Here is an 18,211-nt window from a genome sequence, read left to right as displayed (position 1 = left end):
TGTGCCAAGTCGAGAATTAAACAAATCCGCTCTCTTTGTCTTCCATTCGACTAACATGAAGCTCATGAAAGTGATGTACATATTTATTTGTCAAATAAACAAGCGTTTTTAGTGTAATGTAATTTTTTTAATGAATTTTACTTTACGCATTATAAACAGTAAAGATGACAAAACAAGGAGAATTAGTACGTCCGTGTTACTTTGCACAAGACATCCATTTTAGGGATGATCGAAGATGAGGACTGAGGATCTAGAACTATTATGTATAAAGTTAAACTAGATAGATTCCTATTTATTCTTATTATTATTACAAGATTTAACGGGAGTGAGTGAACGATTAAAAGGAAGCAATAAGTAGAATAAATTCTAATTGGCTTCCTCTCTCTTGGAAAGTTGGGGGAGGAAATTTGTTGATTCAGCATGAATTCTCCTGCTGATGAATCTCATAATGTTGTCCTTTGACAAGATTTGCCAAGTCCCCCATGAAGGGGAACTCTGTTTCATCATCTTCCTCATCTGCGGCTGTGGGGTCAGCTTGTTGATACTGATTTTGATACGTGAACGTGGATCCGCCAGTAGCATTTGTTAACCTTTTTCCGGATAAACCTCGTCGTTTCATATATGCGCAAAGAGTCGTTCGTGGAATGCCATAATGGGCGGCGGCTTGGCGAACAGTTATTCCAGATAGGGCGAGATCGGTAGCTTTTTTCAGTCTGTTGGCTCTGTCTGCAATTGAGATATAAATTAACATCGGAAGCGACATATTCAAATTTTTAACAACTAACCTGCTGCATCTACGACGGGGCCGCTAATGGGTGGGTCGGCAATTCTTGCTGCAATTGGACGTGCATCAAGTAGATAAGCTAAAATAAGACACAAAGAAAGTCATATATTATACTCGGTGACTAATGATTATTTGGTTACCTTGTCCAGAGGTTGCTTGTTCTGAGTATAATGTGCCGTCGTCGTACGTGTTATCAACCTGGGCAGAATGAGAGAGAAAAATAGTTAATTAGATTTGATATATATGATACAGCAAAGAATACCATATTAACTTAGCGCATTTAATAGGTAATAGTTTTAAAAAAATTATTACTTCATCGGAGTATCCTTCACCCAACGGGTCACCATCGCATTCAGCGGATTCTGACAACTTGTCCATGTTGTAATCTTCTTCTTCCTAAAATAAGTAATTTAATAATCAATGATGATATGAACGAGCTTACTATAAAGTAAGTAGTGTTGTGACTTTGTTCAGTTACCTTGCTCATATCTTCATCCCCTTTCTCGTATTCTCCATTCAATCGGTGAGACTGAGATTCCTCCAACTCTGTCGTGTTTCTTCGGCTTCCCAACTTACTTGACGACGACTTGTTCTGCAATGCTAAATTAGACGATGGTGACCACGATGATGTAGATGCCTCTGGAGTTTCAATTCTCCTCATTTTCAAAAGTTTTGGGGGGCCTGATGAACTACCACTACTTCCACCGCCATTGGAGGACATGGAAGGTCGCTTTACGGATTGAGTAATAGGAGCTGCCGCTGAGCTGCTTGTCGCTCCACCCACTGTTGGTTTCTGTTCTGGCTTATTAGCCACCCCCAATGGTGTCCTTCGAATTACTTTCTTTTGAGGTTGTGGTGGTGCTGAATCGAACGACTCGTCTTGGTCCAGACTGTTCCGTCTTATCCCTAGATGACTACTGGGAGACTGTTTCTCGTCAGACTCGGTGCTGAGACCTCGAATGTGAAGAGCTTCCGCTGCACGAACCAGCGGTGCGAGTCGGTTTTGTGTAACACTGACTTGCCCATTGTACATGAAATGAATTAGTGCTTGTAACTCCCATAGTTTTAAATCCTTCATGAAAATAACCAAATGCGGCTCAGATTGAAGCTCGTTTAGCAAATTTTCGAAATATGATGAGCAGGCGGAGAGAATTATTCTGTAAAAGTCAAATCAAATTTAAAGGTTAACACATGCCGTAGGTAGAGACAAATATTCGTAATTAAATTATTTAGGGATTATTGTTGGAGTCGTTCCGTGGTCAGTGTGAGACTTACCTGTGACATTTGATGAAACCACCTTCGCAAGCGAGAGTGACGTCGACAAGTCTTTCCTCTTCGAGAAGGTCACGAAAAACGGATTGGAGAACAGAAGTGTAGTTTTTCCAGCGGATGTTGAACTGCTCTGTTGACGAGTTTGCAGAGGTTCCCATTTTGTGTGAATTAATTTCACTGTTTGAGTCAACGGAGCCACTTTCAATTTGTTTACCTGTAAACATATTTTATGCTATTGCATTCATTGTTTTGGACAGCTGACTGACGGACGAATAAACAAATACATAATATTTTATATTTATTTGTTTACCTTTCACCTTTGCAGGTTCTAGAATATTAATTAATTCGTGATTCAATTTTTAGTCTGCTAGCAGGCCAAGAAAGAACTTGAACTTGAATTGCTCTGAATGATGAATTGATGAGGAGAACGAGAATGGTAAGGTCAATGTCTTAATTAATTAAAAGACGTACCAATAATTATCACTCACTTGGTTGTCGTCGTGGTCGTGGTCGAAATTATTTTACGTCCGTCCAGATCGACAAGAGTGAGGGAATCAGTTGGCAAGTGGAAAGTGTCCAGGAAGATGAGCGGAAGAGGCATGAGAGGAGAGTACGAGGGCTGACGAGCAGAACGACAAAAGCTTGTGTCACCAAATCTCACGGCAGCCACCACCAGCAGCATCACATCATCACCGCACGCAACTGGACACACAAAGGCGATGCAGCTATTCGTCACCTGCTATTTCTCATGGCGGACACTTCTGGCGTCTCGATAATACAAAGGCGATAAGCAATCATAAAGACATCTTTTTATGGAGGTGCAGATCAGTCCAGTACTCGACTCTCTTTTAACTTTATTGCGTTAACGGAACAATTAATAATATAGATCATTAAAATTTATCTGCATTTGTCAACTACATAATGTACATTTGCATCACAATTGGTGTTTCATAATATATCAACTTTTTCAACCACAACATAGGTCACGTTAGATTCAACAACAAAAAGGAAATTCAATATAAATGTAAGAATCATGATAAATAAGGGGTGGTAGTAACATCAATTGGGATTGGTGGGGTGGGGAGACTACACATATTTATTAGACTATCGACGTCTGCATTTCCTAAAGCAGCTGGGGATGTAGGAGCCCTGATGGCTTAGAATATACTTTCTGAGGAAGAATAGGGCGATGGCGAGGACAATGGAGGACAAAACTAAAAATAAAGCACATCATCGGTACAATAAAGTATCTTATGGTAAATACTTTATAATAAAGTACCTATGAGCCAGAAAGGTAATGTAGAGTCAACAACGTCTGCTTGAAACGGTACTTTAACATTCATCCCAAGAAACCCACCGATCGCCTGAATCGGAAGGAAGATAAGGGCTACCTCTGAAATTCGTTTCATCTGAAATAGTTAAAACGTGGAATGACCAATGACCATTTATCTCAACTTCATGAAAAAGTAATATTTATTTGCATTACATGCTTACCACTTTTCCCATCTCATTAGCTTCTTGGCTCTGTTGAACACTTGCCATGGTTAGAAATGTGTCTTGTGACCGTTCGAGTATGTGACTAAAGTGCTTCACGTCGTCCAGCAACTCTTCAAATTCTGTACAAATATTTGACAACAGTTTGATCACAGTTCCACTAAGTCTTTTGTTGCATTTGAGTTTAAGTAGTCTCAAAATATTCATCTTGGGCTTCACAAAACGAGAAATTTTGTAAATTTCAAACTCGTACTGGAAGTTCTTTCGGAGAACGCGAGATAGCTCGATCCCTGAAACATAACTGTTCTCACTCTCCGTCTCGGCGATTTTTGCATTCAGGATCTTGGGCTCCTGCATGTGCACGGAATATTACATTAACAAGGTTATAAATATTCAAGTGCTCAGGTGCATAATTGCTTGCATAATTAATACAATGGGAATTTATTAACTTATTAGTTACCATGTAGTTGACACTGTACTTTGCATCTTGGGCAAGTTCTGTCGACGAAAAAGGTCAAAGGTCAAAGGTCAAGGTCGATGACAATGGCCTGAATTAATCACGGAAGATTAGATTCTATAAAGATTACCTATAAAGATTGAGAAGAGGACCCAATCCGGTGACAGAATTGAATTTCCTATAATTAAGTATTACTAATTAATTAATTTAATTAATTAATTTTAATAAATTAAATTATTAATAAAATGGCCATTACCATATGTGCATAGCAAACTGAGGAACCCTGGAATGCACGATTACTTGACATTTAGTATCTAGCTAACGCTTCTTCGGTTGCGACAAATGGTCGAGTTGTAACAAAAATTATTATTTTGAAAATTGGTTTTCATGGGCGAAAAAAACAATATTCTCGAGCAAAAATATTTTTAAACTACATTACCCACGACAATTATTTTAAAATGCAAATTCATTTTGTAACTCGGGCATTTGTCGTCACCTTATAGACTGATAAAGTGAGACATAATCTTACCCAGAACGTCCTTAATACTGCCCCAGTTCTTGTCGTGAACCGTGATGATAAAGTCTGAGAAGAGGAGAATGTTAAAGTCCACGTCCTCGATGGGAGGCATGGGGTCCTTCTCCTCGGAGGACGATGCTGAAGACGACCCGATCGACACGTTGTCTCCAAGGTCGTCTCCACCCACGTTCAAAAATACTGACTCGTTATTGTCTGGGGATTCACCAGTCTTGATGTTGTTGAGATGATGATTATTTAGGCCCGGCTTTTTCTTGGAGTGCGTCCTGTGACTAGACGTGTCATTTTCGGACAGCAGTCTCAAGGAGATGAACATGTAGTGTTTGTACACCTCGATCTTTTCCTCCGTGAACCCATCACGTATGTCCCGCAGAGTGAGGTCATGCACGTTGAAGGCCGAGTTGAGGAGGGCCAAGTCCTTTTCGGAGGGGTCAGTTATGTTCAACCAGTACTGCTTCGACTTGAGTAGTTTGACGTAGTTCATGTCCGTGGATCCTCCCGTCTCAAAATTCTCGTTCGAACTGGAAAACTTCAAGTCTTCAATGGTCGGGGATTGGATGAGTCCAGTGGGTGAGGAAAAATAGAGATATTTCAGATTCTGCATGTTCTTAAACTTGTTGAAATCTAGTACTTTTTGTGCCCCGAGGACAGGATGGTCCGAAGACAAGGTTGACCACATCCCACCCGGACCACTCCCCTGAGCGTTGAATGGTTCGAGTGGTACTGATTCTTCAAAATCCGATTCCTCAATGTCAAACCCGAAATGTGTGGTGGAGGGACGAAAGACATCCGAAGTGGAGGTCGGATCATGGTCACGGGATTTTTTGAGTTTCTCATAAATGGTGATGACCTCGGTGAGACTCGTGTTCTCAATGGACATGGTTCGTCGACGGAAACGAGGTCGAAAGCCGGGTTGGTTGGGCCCTACGTATTCTGGGGAAGAATTCATCCTCTCGCGAGACATTATTTTATTCGGCTCAATCAATTAATTATGGCTTCAATCTTCTTCTCGTGGCGGAAGAGGAGCAAATCGATCCAACAAGAACGGAGTAGTAATAATACAGCTTCGACTTAGAGTTAATCGACTTGTGCTTAATACTTGTGACTATTGATTACGTTTTTCTTTTGTGACTGGTAAATAAATCCACAACGTAGAAATTCGATGAGGGCAAAAGTACTGCTCATTATACGTAAAACGATATGCACTCAAGTAGAATAATCCCTCGCGTGGTGGTTTCACGATACGTACGATTCGCTCTGCTAATGTCCTCACAATTTGATGTGAATGAAAATGACTCACTATGAATTCCGATTATTTTGTACGTTGTACAGATTTCTCGTTACTTGGTTATTATCTCACATCGGAAGTTGTTGGCACAAATAAATAATTCACGTCTCACACAAGATCAGTAGAAAAACATACATCCAACGAGGTGATCGAAAATCAATATGCGAATTCTTGACGAGCAATGAGCGAGTAAAAGTAATACTGACCGTTGTAATACCTTCAATATGCATATGTACATTCGTTTCTTGTTGACTGATAATCTTGGCCTCACGATTAGAAAGGAAATGGACTAGACTCCAGCAAAAGAGTAGAAGAAGCAGCAGGAGACGAGGCGAGACTGAAAAATTATTATTAGTTTTACACACACAAAAGGAAAAGGAAAGAAAGGGTTAAAAGTTGGTGGAATTGGAATTATTCGACCTTGCAGCGTGTTTTATGTTCTTGACGATGCTTCTTGTGGTGCCGGGCCGTCATTAAAGTTCACCAGGGCTGAGAAACACGTCCAATACTCTCCTCCTGACAATACTCTTGCAAGTTGCAACACTGTGTTCGGGCAAGTTCGGTTCCAAAGATATTTTGGGGAGATTGTTATGTAATATCTGCCAGAAGAGAGAAGAGGAAGATGATGCGAGAAGAACAACCGTCGTGCGAAATGTGGAGCAATGTCAGTGCAAAAGTATGCACTCAGCAATTCGGTGTGGTTGGTAACAGAATAAGGAATGAATGAACTCCTCCGTAGTCTCATAATTCTCACAACTCTGTAATTGTACATATTGCATATGTAGTACATGTACACAAGTAAATATGTAGCACAGTTAGTTCGTCATTAGCTCTTCATAATTATGCAGAGTTATTGTATCATTGTTATCTCTTGATGGCTCCGCTCGCTATTGTTTCATGAGTAATTCAATTATCAAGCATAGGCCAACCTTAAATATGAATAATTAAGCCAATGCCAATCAATGATTGTGTGCTTTTGGGAATCGGATAATGTGCGATATCGCCATTTTTAACTGCACATACACAAGTTTTGCATGGCGTGGTGCTGGTGTGTGTCTGGATTAGATTGTGTTGACACAAACCGGTTAGAACAAAGGGCAAAGGTGCATACATATTATTATTAAATAACTTCCATGTGTGATGCCCATGCGACATTTTTCCCACAGTATGTATCATATCATCTCTTCAGTCATCTAATCACCTTGCATGGGCTAATTGTATCCCAGATTGTATCCAGGATTACAAGTCTGACTGATAAGTGGACGTGGGTCGGGTCAGGTTGTTACAATTTCAGTACGAGCCTGTCTGGCTAATTAAATCATACACGTTTTAGAAAAAGCCAAGCAAGAGTTCTAGCATCCTGTGACCGAGTGAATTGTCCTTGTGACCCATAGTGGTACCTACCACGCTAGTTATGCAGTTGTCGGCTTCGAGTAGTTAGTAGAATAACCGACTGACGAGTGATTGATTTTAATTGTTTTGAGTACGCGGCGGAGCTCACTTTACAGCAGCAAAGGTTAACATATGCCGTACCGAAAAGTGTCAGATAACATAACCAGCTCAGCAAAAAATATTTCAACGAGTAGAGAATGTAACGTAACACCGGAGGCGGCGACATAGTCAAGTCCCAACCAAAAGTATAAATATTTAATAAAAATGTTGTAACATAACGAGGTAACAATTCATTGTTAATTAGCAAACTAATACAATTACAATACCCATGTACCTACCACTGCTCCTAATTTGACATTTGTAAGTAGGTCGGGTGCGTGTCATCCATAATAATGGCCATATCCTGCTCGATATTTTTGCTTCCCACGCCCACCACCGCCGTACTGGTTGTGATGAGACCACCCCCCTTTCTGACCCTCCTGGGCAAAACTGGTGGCGTCCTGCTTGTTGTTGAACCAAATCTGACCGCTGCTCGAGGAGGAGGAGGACAGTGTGCCCTTTCCTAAGGCCCGGTCCACCATTCGCTTCACTGCCGTAATCTGATCTCCTCGCTTCGTGGCTGCATAATTGTGTAGAATATTGTTACAACGACAATAATGCTACGAAATAATCCTCCTCGTGTAGAATATGTACCGTAAAGTTCACCAGAAATCCCGAATGTGTCCCAGCATCCAATGTCATTTTGAGGTTCACTCATCACAGCCTGAGGAAATATGAGAATCATGTCACTCGCCTCGGCGATCTCAAGAAATCCACTCTGCTCAATGTGCTTCGTCCCCTCGAATTGTCTGCACCACATTTTGCAAGTCAGTCTCACATTAGCAATGGCATATTATTAGTAACATGTAATTGCTAACCGGCCCGTGAGGCACCCGTGAAAGTAAATATGCAACAAACATCGCCTCCTTTCGCACGTCGTTGGGACGAAATAATAGCCCACCATGTCCAACTGTGGATTTTTGAGACCCGTGACAAATTCACGCTGGTCAAACATTTTAAGCTGCTGCATTAGAGACTGTTTACTTGCTCCTATCATATGTATTATTTGTTGTTTAATTTAATTTGTGGGCGTTTTTCACATAATATTATTCAATCGTGCGACTTTAATGAGATTAATTGATATAAAAACCTGTAGTTTCCCTCATGCGGTGGTCGGAACCATGGAGGAAAACCAGAGCTTCGTAAGGCCTAGATTATCAACACTCTGATGTCACGGATAATTATATAATTTATGATTACGCTTACCCAGAGAAACCGCAGTTTCCGATGAACGACGTATTATCAGGCCTTTCAGTGCAAGGAACTCCAAATTCGTTATTTGTGGGCTGGAGGATTTACATAAATATAAATATTATCAACAAACACAAATAATGAATGGCAAACCACTAATTAGCTCTTTTTCTTCCTCACGCACCAAAAGAAGCTCAGCATCTTGAACCCTAGTTTTGATTCGATGCGGATTTTTAATGTAGCGTTCATAAACTTGTAGAATACTGAGACTTTGATCTGGAAATCATAGGACTTTTTATTATTTGATGCATACATTCTTTGGCAGTGTGATCAGTTAATACCACTACGTACGCACCTGCAGTGAAGAGGAAGTTTCTGAGTCCAGTGTAGACGTAGAGGAATCGATGGCGGAGGTTGACCGGGTCGTCAATCAGACCACGGTACAAGTAGGTCTCGATATCCTTGTGCACCAACTCGGGATTGTACAGCTTGTCACCCGTCTGGTTGAACAGCTTTGTGCACACCTTGTCGTAGTCGTCAATCTTTCCGGATGGAGGGCCGCAGCGATAGTACGCTAAATGGTCAAATCAAAAAACTTGTTTCAAGATCCCCCGTTTAATTTCGACCATGAATAATGCAAGTTAATGTACGTATGTGGCTGCGTACTATGTGAGAATACTGCAATTCCATGGATCGTTGAAGAGTGAGAAATTTGATACATTTGAGCAAACGTTCCTCCACTTAAAAAAATTTGACAATTAGATCAGTTACTTTGTAAGTGAAAAACTGTTGACAAAAAACACCGGTTTTCCTTTCTGTGGGGGTTCGGGAACTATCATGAACCATTTTATGTACCTACCTTGAAAACCCCGAAAGAGTTACACGTTTCTCGTAAACGTTAAAGCTGGCTAAAAAATAATTTGGTTTATTACTGAAATTCCACGCATTTTAATTAAATACGTGTGGGTCGTACGCAATTTTCCTACCGGGACGGGGACGGTTTGTCCAATGGCCTTGCCGAGCAGAAAACCCACCAGAACGACCAAAGCTTTCTTGCTGGAGGAATCCATGATTCTGAGAACGCCTGCTGACAAGACGGTGTCAGGAGAAGGAATAAGCGAATTTTTTTATGGGAAACTCCAACAATGTGACGTATGCATGCAGCAAACATACATGTATAACGAGATTATGTCATTATTTATTCGTATTTGTGTTATGTTGTCGGCTAGTACATGTGTAGCTGTGGTTAAAGAATAGTGTAAATGTGGTTTGCGCAGTGTTTGGACAAAAAATGGCAAAAAAATTCCAATGAATCTCGTCCATTAATATATGTTTGTGCTGACCAATTAAGCAAAATCCGTCCCAAATATGACGAAAATATACTAACCAAACATAAAAGAGTATTTTATTAAGTGTTCTCACATGTTAAAAAATGCATGGTAAACCAATGTGTGAATGGCCAGAGTTTTGCAATCTGCAGTAATAAAGTGCTAAGCCCGAACTGCCCACACGCCGCCCACCTCACACTTGTTCGCACAACGACTCTCGTCATCCTTCTCTTGAAGCAGACTGGAGTTGGGACAGGCGTTCCGAACTCGTTCAACCGTCGCAGGACAATCCAATCTGAAGAGGGAAGAGTGTCCCTGGTCAATCCTGAACGCCTTGATGGCTCCCTTGATGGCAAAGTAGGCGGAGGCTGAGAGGACGAGCGGAGGTTCGCCCAAGCCCTTGGAAGAGTAAACAGCTTTCGGATTCGGACTTCCGCGTAGCAAGGAGACGTAGAATTCTTTCGGGATGTCACCCGCAGTGGGGATTTTGTAGGACCCTGGGCCCTTGGTGAGCATGAGACCTTCGGGGGAGTAGAGAAGCTCTTCCATGCAAAATAGGCCGTAACCCTGGATGAAGGCTCCCTCAATCTGACCAATGTCCACGGCCGGGTTCAAACTCTCTCCAGCATCCATCACAATGTCCGTGCGGAGAAGAGAGTGAAAGCCGGTGAGGCAGTCAAGCTCTACTTCCGTACAGGCCACGCCAAACACGGGGTAGTTGGAGGGACTCATCCCCACGTTGGCCGCAGCGTTGTCAAAGTCGTAGTTCAAGTGGCCCATCCTACATGGTGGTCATAAAGGAAGGGGGCAAATTCTCAGCTTGACACATGTTTGATAGAATTCAAATAGTATTTGTTTTACTCGTAGAATCCAGTCGCAGATAAACAGACGCGGTTTAAATATGCTGCCGAGACCCAGTCCTCCCAACTCCCACCCGGATTGAGGTCTTTGTAGGGCTTTAACCGCTTCCGCAGTTTTTCACATGCATCCTGCATTTCACATTTACGTCATATGTATGTACCGCCACGCACTTATTGTAATTATATCTACTCACAATCACTGCCATTCCGTTCAAGTCGGACGACATGCTCCCACAAGTGGCCGTTGCATTGGGAACCTTGTCTGTGGAACATTCCGAGAACCAGATTTTGTCCGCAGGGACTTCCAGAACCCTGCTTGCGATCTGCACCATTTTGGTGACGAGCCCTTGGCCCATTTCAATTCCTCCAAAGTTTAAAGAGACCGAGCCGTCCGTGTAAACGAGGACAAGAGCTCCAGCCTGGTTCAAGACGGTCGCACCAAATCCCACGTCGTGTTTGATTGGCATGATGGCAAGACCACGCTTCCTCCAACGATTCTCCTCGTTGAATTGGTTCACTTTTTTGAGCCGGTCCTCGTATTCTGAGTTTTTGAAACACTCTGACCAACATTTTGTGAGGGTCACATTCTCAAGTTGCCATCCACACGGCGTTCTATCTCCCTCCACCTTCAGGTGCATTCGTCGAATCTACAAAAACATATACAGCATCATTCGCTATCTTCGTACTTACAAGTTGCATATTTAGTATTAATTTGAATATTTCAATATAGTTCATTTAAAAAAACCTCGACTGTTGGCTTGCCCAAAGTTTCCGCCACAGCGTCCATAATATTCTCGCAAAACATTGCGGACTGAGGTCCCCCGTAGCCACGAAACGCAGTGTTAGATGCCAAGTTCGTTTTGCAGACGACGCCCACCAGCTCCCAGTTTGGAATGGTGTAGGCTGCGTCCATGGACAACAAGGCGCGTTCCATGACCGTGCGAGAGCCATCGTTGACAGAGTTTCCCGCATTCGAATAGAGCGTCGCTTTTACCACCGAAATTCGTCCGTCCCTTCCGAACCCCACCTTGTACTTGCAGTGGAAGGGATGACGCCCACCTGTCGCCACCATGTCGTCCTGTCGATTTTAAAAAAAATCACTAATACTTGGCTTACGTTGAGATTTTGATTTAAATTATAATTGATTCTCATACCTGGCGATTCATCACAGTTCTCACGGCCTTGTTCAACTTTTGAGCTGCCACAGCAGTGACAATGGCAACGATCACGTTGCGTGTTTCCTTGCCCCCAAATCCACCACCAATTCGACGACAATGAACTTTGACCTTGTGGTGGCTCAGACCTAGTGCGCCTGCCACTCCAGACTGCACGTGGTCCAACCCTTGTGCGGCGCTGTAGACGTCAATATCGCCATCTGAGTGTTGTCTCACGATGCATGACTGTGTCTCCAGGTAGAAATGTTCCTGTCCCCCGAGTCGCATCTCCCCCTCAATCAAGCAGTCGCAAGAGGAGAAGACCGAGCCAACGTCACTGTTTCCACTGCGCAACGTCCTCGTTATGAAGAAGGACTCCTGTTGGATGGCCTGCTCAATGGAAACGATGGCTGGAAGAACTTCGTACTGGATGGACACCAGCTTGGCACCCGCTTCCGCAATCAATGGGTCAATGGCAACGATAAAACCTATAATGTCACCTTCACACGTCACCTGCAACATTGCGTCCCAAGACATTAAACGTACATTGCTAGTGAGGTTCATTTGACATGGTAAATCTGTTTGGGTATAAATATGTACCTCGTTGGCCGCAAATATCTCTTGATTTTTCGGAGAAATGGATTTGGCATCAAAGAAATCAACGACGCCTGGGAGCTTGAGGGCAGCCGTGGTATCAATGCTGAGAATCTTGCCGTGTGCGACGGTGCTGAGGACAAGTGAGCCAAACAGTTCTCCCTGAACGGGGACCATGTCGTCGGTGTACTCGGCCTCCCCGGTGGCATGCTTCAGCCCCGAGAGATGCACGATCGGGTCGGCCAACCAAGTCTTGAGCGTTCTGTGACTTTGAAACGATTTGATACAACTGAGCAGTTTTGGCCTCACCGCGGTCACGACGACCCACATTCTCCACGGCGGATATGTCCCTCTGGTCGTAGAGGTCTGCCGCAGACATCAGCCCCAGTTCCACAATCCAGTTGGAGACGGTCAAGAAGAATTTGAAAAACAGACTGGGTGCAAACGTTTAATTCATAAATTAGGTCATTATCTTCATCTTGACTTGTATGGTATCGGATGGTTAATGCAAACCTGGAAGTGATGGACTGTCGATATGAAATCATTCCTCCGGGAGAATTTTCAGACAGTGAGAAATCTTTTGGCAACAATGCCGCAACTTCTTGGACAATGCTTCTGTTCCATTTTCTGCCGTCATATAATTTAGTAAGTAAATGGTTGTGTGAGGATGTAGGCCTAACCTAAAGGGCATTACTACCAATATGATATTAGCAGTTAGTAATTACCTTCCCTTCAAGAATGAGGTAGCACTTTCGGCCAGCCCAGTGACTGCCGACATCCCTCCAAATGCCAACCTGGCGTCGGTGATGATGCAAGTAGAGGAATCAAGCTTGACCCACATGCTCGTCGTCACAATTGAAATGTCGTCCTCTTTCCTTCGACTTTGTTTGAAAGACCAGACATATTCGTCCTGAAATTTTAGAAAATTGGGTAACTTAAAGTGTACACATTTCTGTGTGGTTAATGCACTACTTTTGATGGACACGGAATTTGAATGCTCAGCAGAATCTCATCAGCGGCCACCAGTGTTTTTCGATAGTTTTGAAAGAAGGCTGAGTCTATTGGGATTTTTCGTGTCCCGTTCTCTGTGTTTTTGTTTTTAAAAAGTTCAATTGAAATTATAATTTAAAAACTGATTTAAAAACTCCACATACGTAATAGAAGCAGATTATTAGTTGCTCACAAACCTGCAGAAATAACCGTGGCCTGTGCTCCCACGGCCAACCAGAGAGGATTGAGATCTGCTATTGGACTTGCAGTGATTAAGTTCCCTCCGATTGTCTGGCAATAATTAGCAAATTAATTGTTTGCAATTAACATAAAACGAAAGATTTCAATGAAATTGTTCGCATTACGGCAGCATTTTTCACTTGTTGTCCTCCAAACCATCGCAAAATCTCTTCGCTGGCTGTATAAACTGTACCCTTAACATTGGCACTACTTTTTCCTGTGTTTAAAATACCGCAATTTTATCTAATTCATATTATCATACTATTCTACAAACGCGCAATAATATACTTTTCTGAATTATGCAAAACTGTTCCAAGGAAGTGAGAGTAACTCCAGCTCCAGATGTTATGGTGTTATCATCCGCCGAAATCGTTTGCAAGTCTTCCAGTTCGCCAATGTAGATTAACGTGGGATGCAGGACTCTCTTAAACTTCATACCCACGCCTGAGAATAATCTCATCGAGGTCATTATTATGGATAACACACGTCCAAATTATTCAAATTGCTAACTGATGTGTGCATGTGGATCACCTATTTCAGTGTTTCCTGCTACAAGTTTAGCATTTGGGTACTTGACCCTGAGCTCGAGTAGTTCTTTCAAAGTCGACGGCTTCAACCAGGTCAACCTTGGTCCCACAAACTTTAGAGATTGCTTTCGTAGATGGGCCCCATCAAGCTTGTTAAAATATGCATGTTAACAAAGTTTTCCATATTTATCAATTTTTAAGTTTGTCGACTTTTATGAGGGCTGAGCATTTTCCAACCTTTTTCCCAGGACAAGGGATTAAAAGGGTCCTTTTGTTTTTATGCCTCATTAGAAGGGACACTTCGTTTGAGCATAACTCTGCGTAGTTTGTATGGTCACTTCTGACCACATATTATTACATATGTATGAATGTCTCCTATGTACTGTCAAAACCTTAAAACCAAGTTGTTTAATAAAAATCACCATCAGTCTAAAAATATCTTCCAGCGAGATCATTTTTACTTTCATGGTAGCAAAGCCGTTAGTTTGTATGATTCATATTGTTGGTCTCAACCTGCCTCATTGAGTGTCTCAAAAGTGCCCCAGTCTCAGAGTCTGTTAAAGTCTCACAACGAGAAGAACTGTTTCCTGTTCAACACTTGATAAACTGAAGTAGATCAGTGTTATTGTTGTGAAGTGAAAAGGTCAATTCATCAGTTAAGAATAGCAGTAAGTCTCCACTGCCCAGTGCCAGTCTGGACGGAGTAAGCCTGTAAAAGTGTGCCGTGAATTGGACCATTGTTTGGACAAGAGACATCAACCCTTTGACTCTACCCGAAGCTGAACCTTCCGCCCGAGGACGAGTTTTATTGAGGACGACCACTCTACCCAAATCCTGAGTTCCCGTCTACCAAATCTCGACCTTTTTCGATTCTACTGCTCTTTATTAGGCAAAGAGAAGGTAACAAGTCTATTTCTGTTTTTCGCTTCTGCTTTCCCTACTCCACAACGACAAGATGACATCAATAATCAAAAGAATAGATGTTACGCACATTGTCAAGCTAGACGACACCAATTACGCGAGGTGGAGACTTCAGATAACTTTACTTCTCAAGTCACATGACCTGTGGGAAGTGGTCAACGGCACTACCCAACGACCTGCAGATGAAGCACAACAGCCAGCATGGGATAAGAAGGATATACAAGCACAATCCATCATTGTCCCCACTCTCAGTGCCACTCAAACAAATCATATTTATGACTGCGCTACATCAAAAGCAATGTTTGACAAGCTGAAAAGCATCAATTCAGATTCAAGCTCGCTTAACAAGCAACATACCATGGCTAGATTCTTCAATTACAAAATTGGCAAGAGTCAGTCATTGATTGAAGCATTTGCAGAGGTGGAAGAGCTGGGCAGAAGACTAAATGAAATGGGAGTCGTCATGACTGAAGCATCCATTGTCACAAAGATTGTCTCAAGTCTCCCTGACGAGGAGTATAATGCCTTCAAAAAGGCATGGGACAGCGTTCCGGATAAGGACCAGAGCATGATAATGCTACTTGCCCGTCTGAAGAAGGAGGAGTTGGAGAGGAAGGAATCCAAACCAGCAGCAACCAATCAAGATGCAGCAAAGGCATTCTTGACCCATGACCAGAAGAAAGGCAAGAAGAAACAGAGCATTGAAGAGTTGAAAAAGGCAACAACCTGCCATGGGTGTGGGAAAAAGGGCCACTGGAAAAGGGAATGCAGGAGTAATCCACAAAATCAGAGCAATAAACCTTCAGATAATCCCGCACAAGCCAATAGAAGCCCTGGGAAAGCGTTCATGCTAAATGCAATACAAACCCCCATGCAAGCACCCGTGACTGAACAAGTGTGGCTAAGCGATTCTGGAGCTAACCAGCATGTCTGTGGAGATAAGGCATGGTTTACAAGATATGAAGAGTTTGACACTCCCAAGTCAGTCTTCCTAACGGACAAAAGGGCTACACAAGCACTAGGAAAAGGGACAGTGACACTTGACGCTTACATCAACGGCATATGGGAGGAATGTACCATAGATAACGTGTTGTACATACAAGGGGCTGTCAACCTTTTTTCTGAGGGATCAATGGCTAAGAAAGGGTACTCCATCGTCCGTGACAAGAATGGAGCAACATTTTATCAGGATGGACGGTTTAAGGGGCCAATTGCCGAGTTCAAGAATGATATGTATGTCATGAAGTTTCGTCCCACTTCACAAATTATTGCTGCATACATGCATCCCGTGACTAATGCTAAACTATGGCATCAACGCTTGACACACATTAATATGAACTATGTGGTGGACTCCATCAAGAAAGACGCAGTTCGTGGAATTGACCTGGAGGCCGTGTCACATAAAATTATGTGTGAAGACTGTGAGATTGGGAAGCAATCTCGAAAGCCATTTCCAGCCGCAACAAGAAATGCAACGATAAAACCAGGAAATGGTCCATATGGACTTAGCCGGAAAAATGCCTGTTGCATCCCTGGGAGGAGCTCAATATTTCTTACTCTTGAAAGACGATGCTACTGGCTTCCGCACTGTATATTTTCTCAAGAGCAAAGACGAAGCCAAGGATCGTATCAAATGCTACATTGAATTTATGGAAAATCAAACAGGAAGAAAGGTCAAGATATGCCGTTCAGACAATGGTGGAGAATTCTGTAATTCTACTTTGGCATCATACTTCAGAGACCGGGGAATAATTCATGAAACAACCGTCAGCTACAATCCAGAAATGAATGGGAGGTCCGAACGTGAAATAAGAACTTTAAAAGACTGTGCTCGAACTATTCTGCTGGCAGCTAAATTACCCGAATCTTTATGGGCTGAAGCCGTTGCCACCACCGTCTACGTCCACAACCGAATACTGGACAAGCAAAGTCCAAATATAACCGCATTTGAAGCAATATTTGGCAAGAAACCTTCACTCCGTCATTTGAGAGTCTTTGGTAGCGTAGCATTTGCACATATACCAGCCCAGAAAAGGACGGTCTGGGGAGCAAAGGGAGAGCGACTTATCCTGTGTGGGTACGCATCAGAGAGCAAGAAATATCGTCTTTACGACCCTGAGTCCGGACAAGTGGTTGAGGCAAGAAATGTATCTTTCCACGAAGAAGCTTTTGAACCGACAGTAATGATACATGGCGAAGAAGAAAGAGATGAACCTGATGAATCCAAATCTGAAAAAGATGATGCACAAGATGATGCACAAGATGATGCAGAATGGACGGACGAGGAGAAATACGATCCCGAGGACCCACAGCCTGATCAAGTTGACCCACAGCCAGTACAACCTGACAACGAGAAAATGGGTGACGAATTAGAAGTCCAAGTTAAAACTGAAAAAGGAGACTACACGGCTCGCATTCCATCGCAAGGGACGACACGTGCTGTCTTGCCTGAAACAAGTAAAAAATCAGGAACCACTCGCAATTTAAGAGACAGAGCTAAAATTAAGAAACCAGATAGATATCAAGCTCATGCCATTTATGCAGACAAAGAACCTTCAACTTATAAAGAAGCCGTTGAGTCTAAAGAGAAGGAAGAATGGACAAAGGCAATGCAAGATGAGATTGAAAGTCATAAGAAAAATGGGACTTGGAAATACGTGAAGAGGCCAGCCAATGCAAGATTGCTTGACAGTAAATGGGTATACAAGCTTAAACGTAAAATGGATGGAACAATTGATCGATTTAAAGCCCGGCTTGTCATACGAGGGCATAGACAGAAAGAAGGCGTCGACTATTTTGAGACATTCTCCGCCGTATCTCGGTACGAGTCCATAAGACTTCTACTAAGTATAGCTGCAGCAAAGAAAATGCATATCGCACAGCTGGATGTCCAGATAGCCTATCTCTACGGGATTCTAAAGGAGACCATATACATGTCACAACCTGAGGGTTTCCACAATGGAGATGACTCCATCGTGTGCCTCCTGATCAAGGCTTTATATGGATTGAAACAGGCTGGAAGAACCTGGAATGAAACATTCACCGAATTTCTCGAGAAATTCGACTTGCACCCATGTTACTGCGA

At 42.6% G+C, this 18,211-nt stretch overlaps 4 protein-coding genes and 1 long non-coding RNA gene across 13 annotated transcripts; 1 reads left to right on the top strand and 4 right to left on the bottom strand.

Moving 5' to 3' along the window:
* Window positions 1–119: 119 nt before the first annotated feature.
* LOC110859411 (longitudinals lacking protein, isoforms H/M/V) lies at window positions 120–2,677 on the bottom strand. Of its 6 annotated transcripts, none has more exons than XM_035859318.1 (8): window positions 2,545–2,662; window positions 2,367–2,459; window positions 2,060–2,288; window positions 1,263–1,941; window positions 1,097–1,180; window positions 925–982; window positions 786–863; window positions 120–726 (listed from the first exon to the last, which is right to left on the bottom strand). In XM_035859318.1, the coding sequence occupies exons 3-8, from the start codon at window positions 2,278–2,280 to the stop codon at window positions 416–418; spliced, it is 1,431 nt and encodes a 476-aa protein (XP_035715211.1). In that variant the 5' UTR covers window positions 2,281–2,288; window positions 2,367–2,459; window positions 2,545–2,662; the 3' UTR covers window positions 120–415. The 6 variants fall into 6 exon arrangements, with proteins under 6 accessions (XP_035715211.1, XP_021964052.1, XP_035715212.1 ...); XM_022108360.2 differs by having other exon boundaries at window positions 2,060–2,270; window positions 2,367–2,384; window positions 2,528–2,658; XM_035859319.1 differs by having other exon boundaries at window positions 2,060–2,270; window positions 2,367–2,384; window positions 2,545–2,658.
* LOC118438712 lies at window positions 2,328–2,956 on the top strand. The gene is made up of 2 exons (XR_004837011.1): window positions 2,328–2,492; window positions 2,592–2,956. It is a non-coding gene; the product is annotated as an uncharacterized LOC118438712 (long non-coding RNA).
* LOC110859409 (manganese resistance protein MNR2) lies at window positions 2,882–6,586 on the bottom strand. 2 transcript variants are annotated; one of them, XM_035859316.1, is made up of 8 exons: window positions 6,251–6,570; window positions 4,537–6,167; window positions 4,264–4,290; window positions 4,138–4,185; window positions 4,011–4,048; window positions 3,551–3,901; window positions 3,336–3,465; window positions 2,882–3,270 (listed from the first exon to the last, which is right to left on the bottom strand). In XM_035859316.1, exons 2-8 carry the CDS (start codon window positions 5,504–5,506, stop codon window positions 3,161–3,163), a joined length of 1,674 nt encoding a protein of 557 aa, XP_035715209.1. In that variant the 5' UTR covers window positions 5,507–6,167; window positions 6,251–6,570; the 3' UTR covers window positions 2,882–3,160. The 2 variants fall into 2 exon arrangements, with proteins under 2 accessions (XP_035715209.1, XP_035715210.1); XM_035859317.1 differs by lacking the exons at window positions 2,882–3,270; window positions 3,336–3,465 and having other exon boundaries at window positions 3,551–3,672; window positions 3,804–3,901; window positions 4,537–6,586.
* Window positions 6,587–7,422: 836 nt separating this feature from the next.
* On the bottom strand, window positions 7,423–10,010 carry LOC110859407. 3 transcript variants are annotated; one of them, XM_035859322.1, is made up of 11 exons: window positions 9,935–10,010; window positions 9,499–9,596; window positions 9,372–9,420; window positions 9,179–9,252; window positions 8,868–9,086; window positions 8,697–8,788; window positions 8,528–8,607; window positions 8,412–8,470; window positions 8,140–8,311; window positions 7,916–8,070; window positions 7,423–7,841 (listed from the first exon to the last, which is right to left on the bottom strand). In XM_035859322.1, coding segments are annotated over exons 1-11 (1,239 nt in total). In that variant the 5' UTR covers window positions 9,937–10,010; the 3' UTR covers window positions 7,423–7,602. The 3 variants fall into 3 exon arrangements, with proteins under 3 accessions (XP_035715215.1, XP_035715214.1, XP_021964045.1); XM_035859321.1 differs by having other exon boundaries at window positions 9,486–9,596; window positions 9,935–9,955; XM_022108353.2 differs by lacking the exon at window positions 9,935–10,010 and having other exon boundaries at window positions 9,486–9,752.
* On the bottom strand, window positions 9,891–13,075 carry LOC110859404 (xanthine dehydrogenase/oxidase). The gene is made up of 7 exons (XM_035859315.1): window positions 12,962–13,075; window positions 12,455–12,882; window positions 11,855–12,367; window positions 11,446–11,778; window positions 10,895–11,347; window positions 10,702–10,829; window positions 9,891–10,621 (listed from the first exon to the last, which is right to left on the bottom strand). Exons 2-7 carry the CDS (start codon window positions 12,776–12,778, stop codon window positions 10,003–10,005), a joined length of 2,370 nt encoding a protein of 789 aa, XP_035715208.1. The 5' UTR covers window positions 12,779–12,882; window positions 12,962–13,075; the 3' UTR covers window positions 9,891–10,002.
* Between the last annotated feature and the right edge of the window lie 5,136 nt (window positions 13,076–18,211).

The sequence above is a fragment of the Folsomia candida genome, unplaced genomic scaffold, assembly GCF_002217175.1.
Source record: "Folsomia candida strain VU population unplaced genomic scaffold, ASM221717v1 Fcan01_Sc025, whole genome shotgun sequence".
Classification (NCBI taxonomy): domain Eukaryota; kingdom Metazoa; phylum Arthropoda; class Collembola; order Entomobryomorpha; family Isotomidae; genus Folsomia; species Folsomia candida.
The sequence above is the reverse complement of the archived record's forward strand: the minus strand, read 5'-3'. Positions and strand labels throughout refer to the sequence as shown.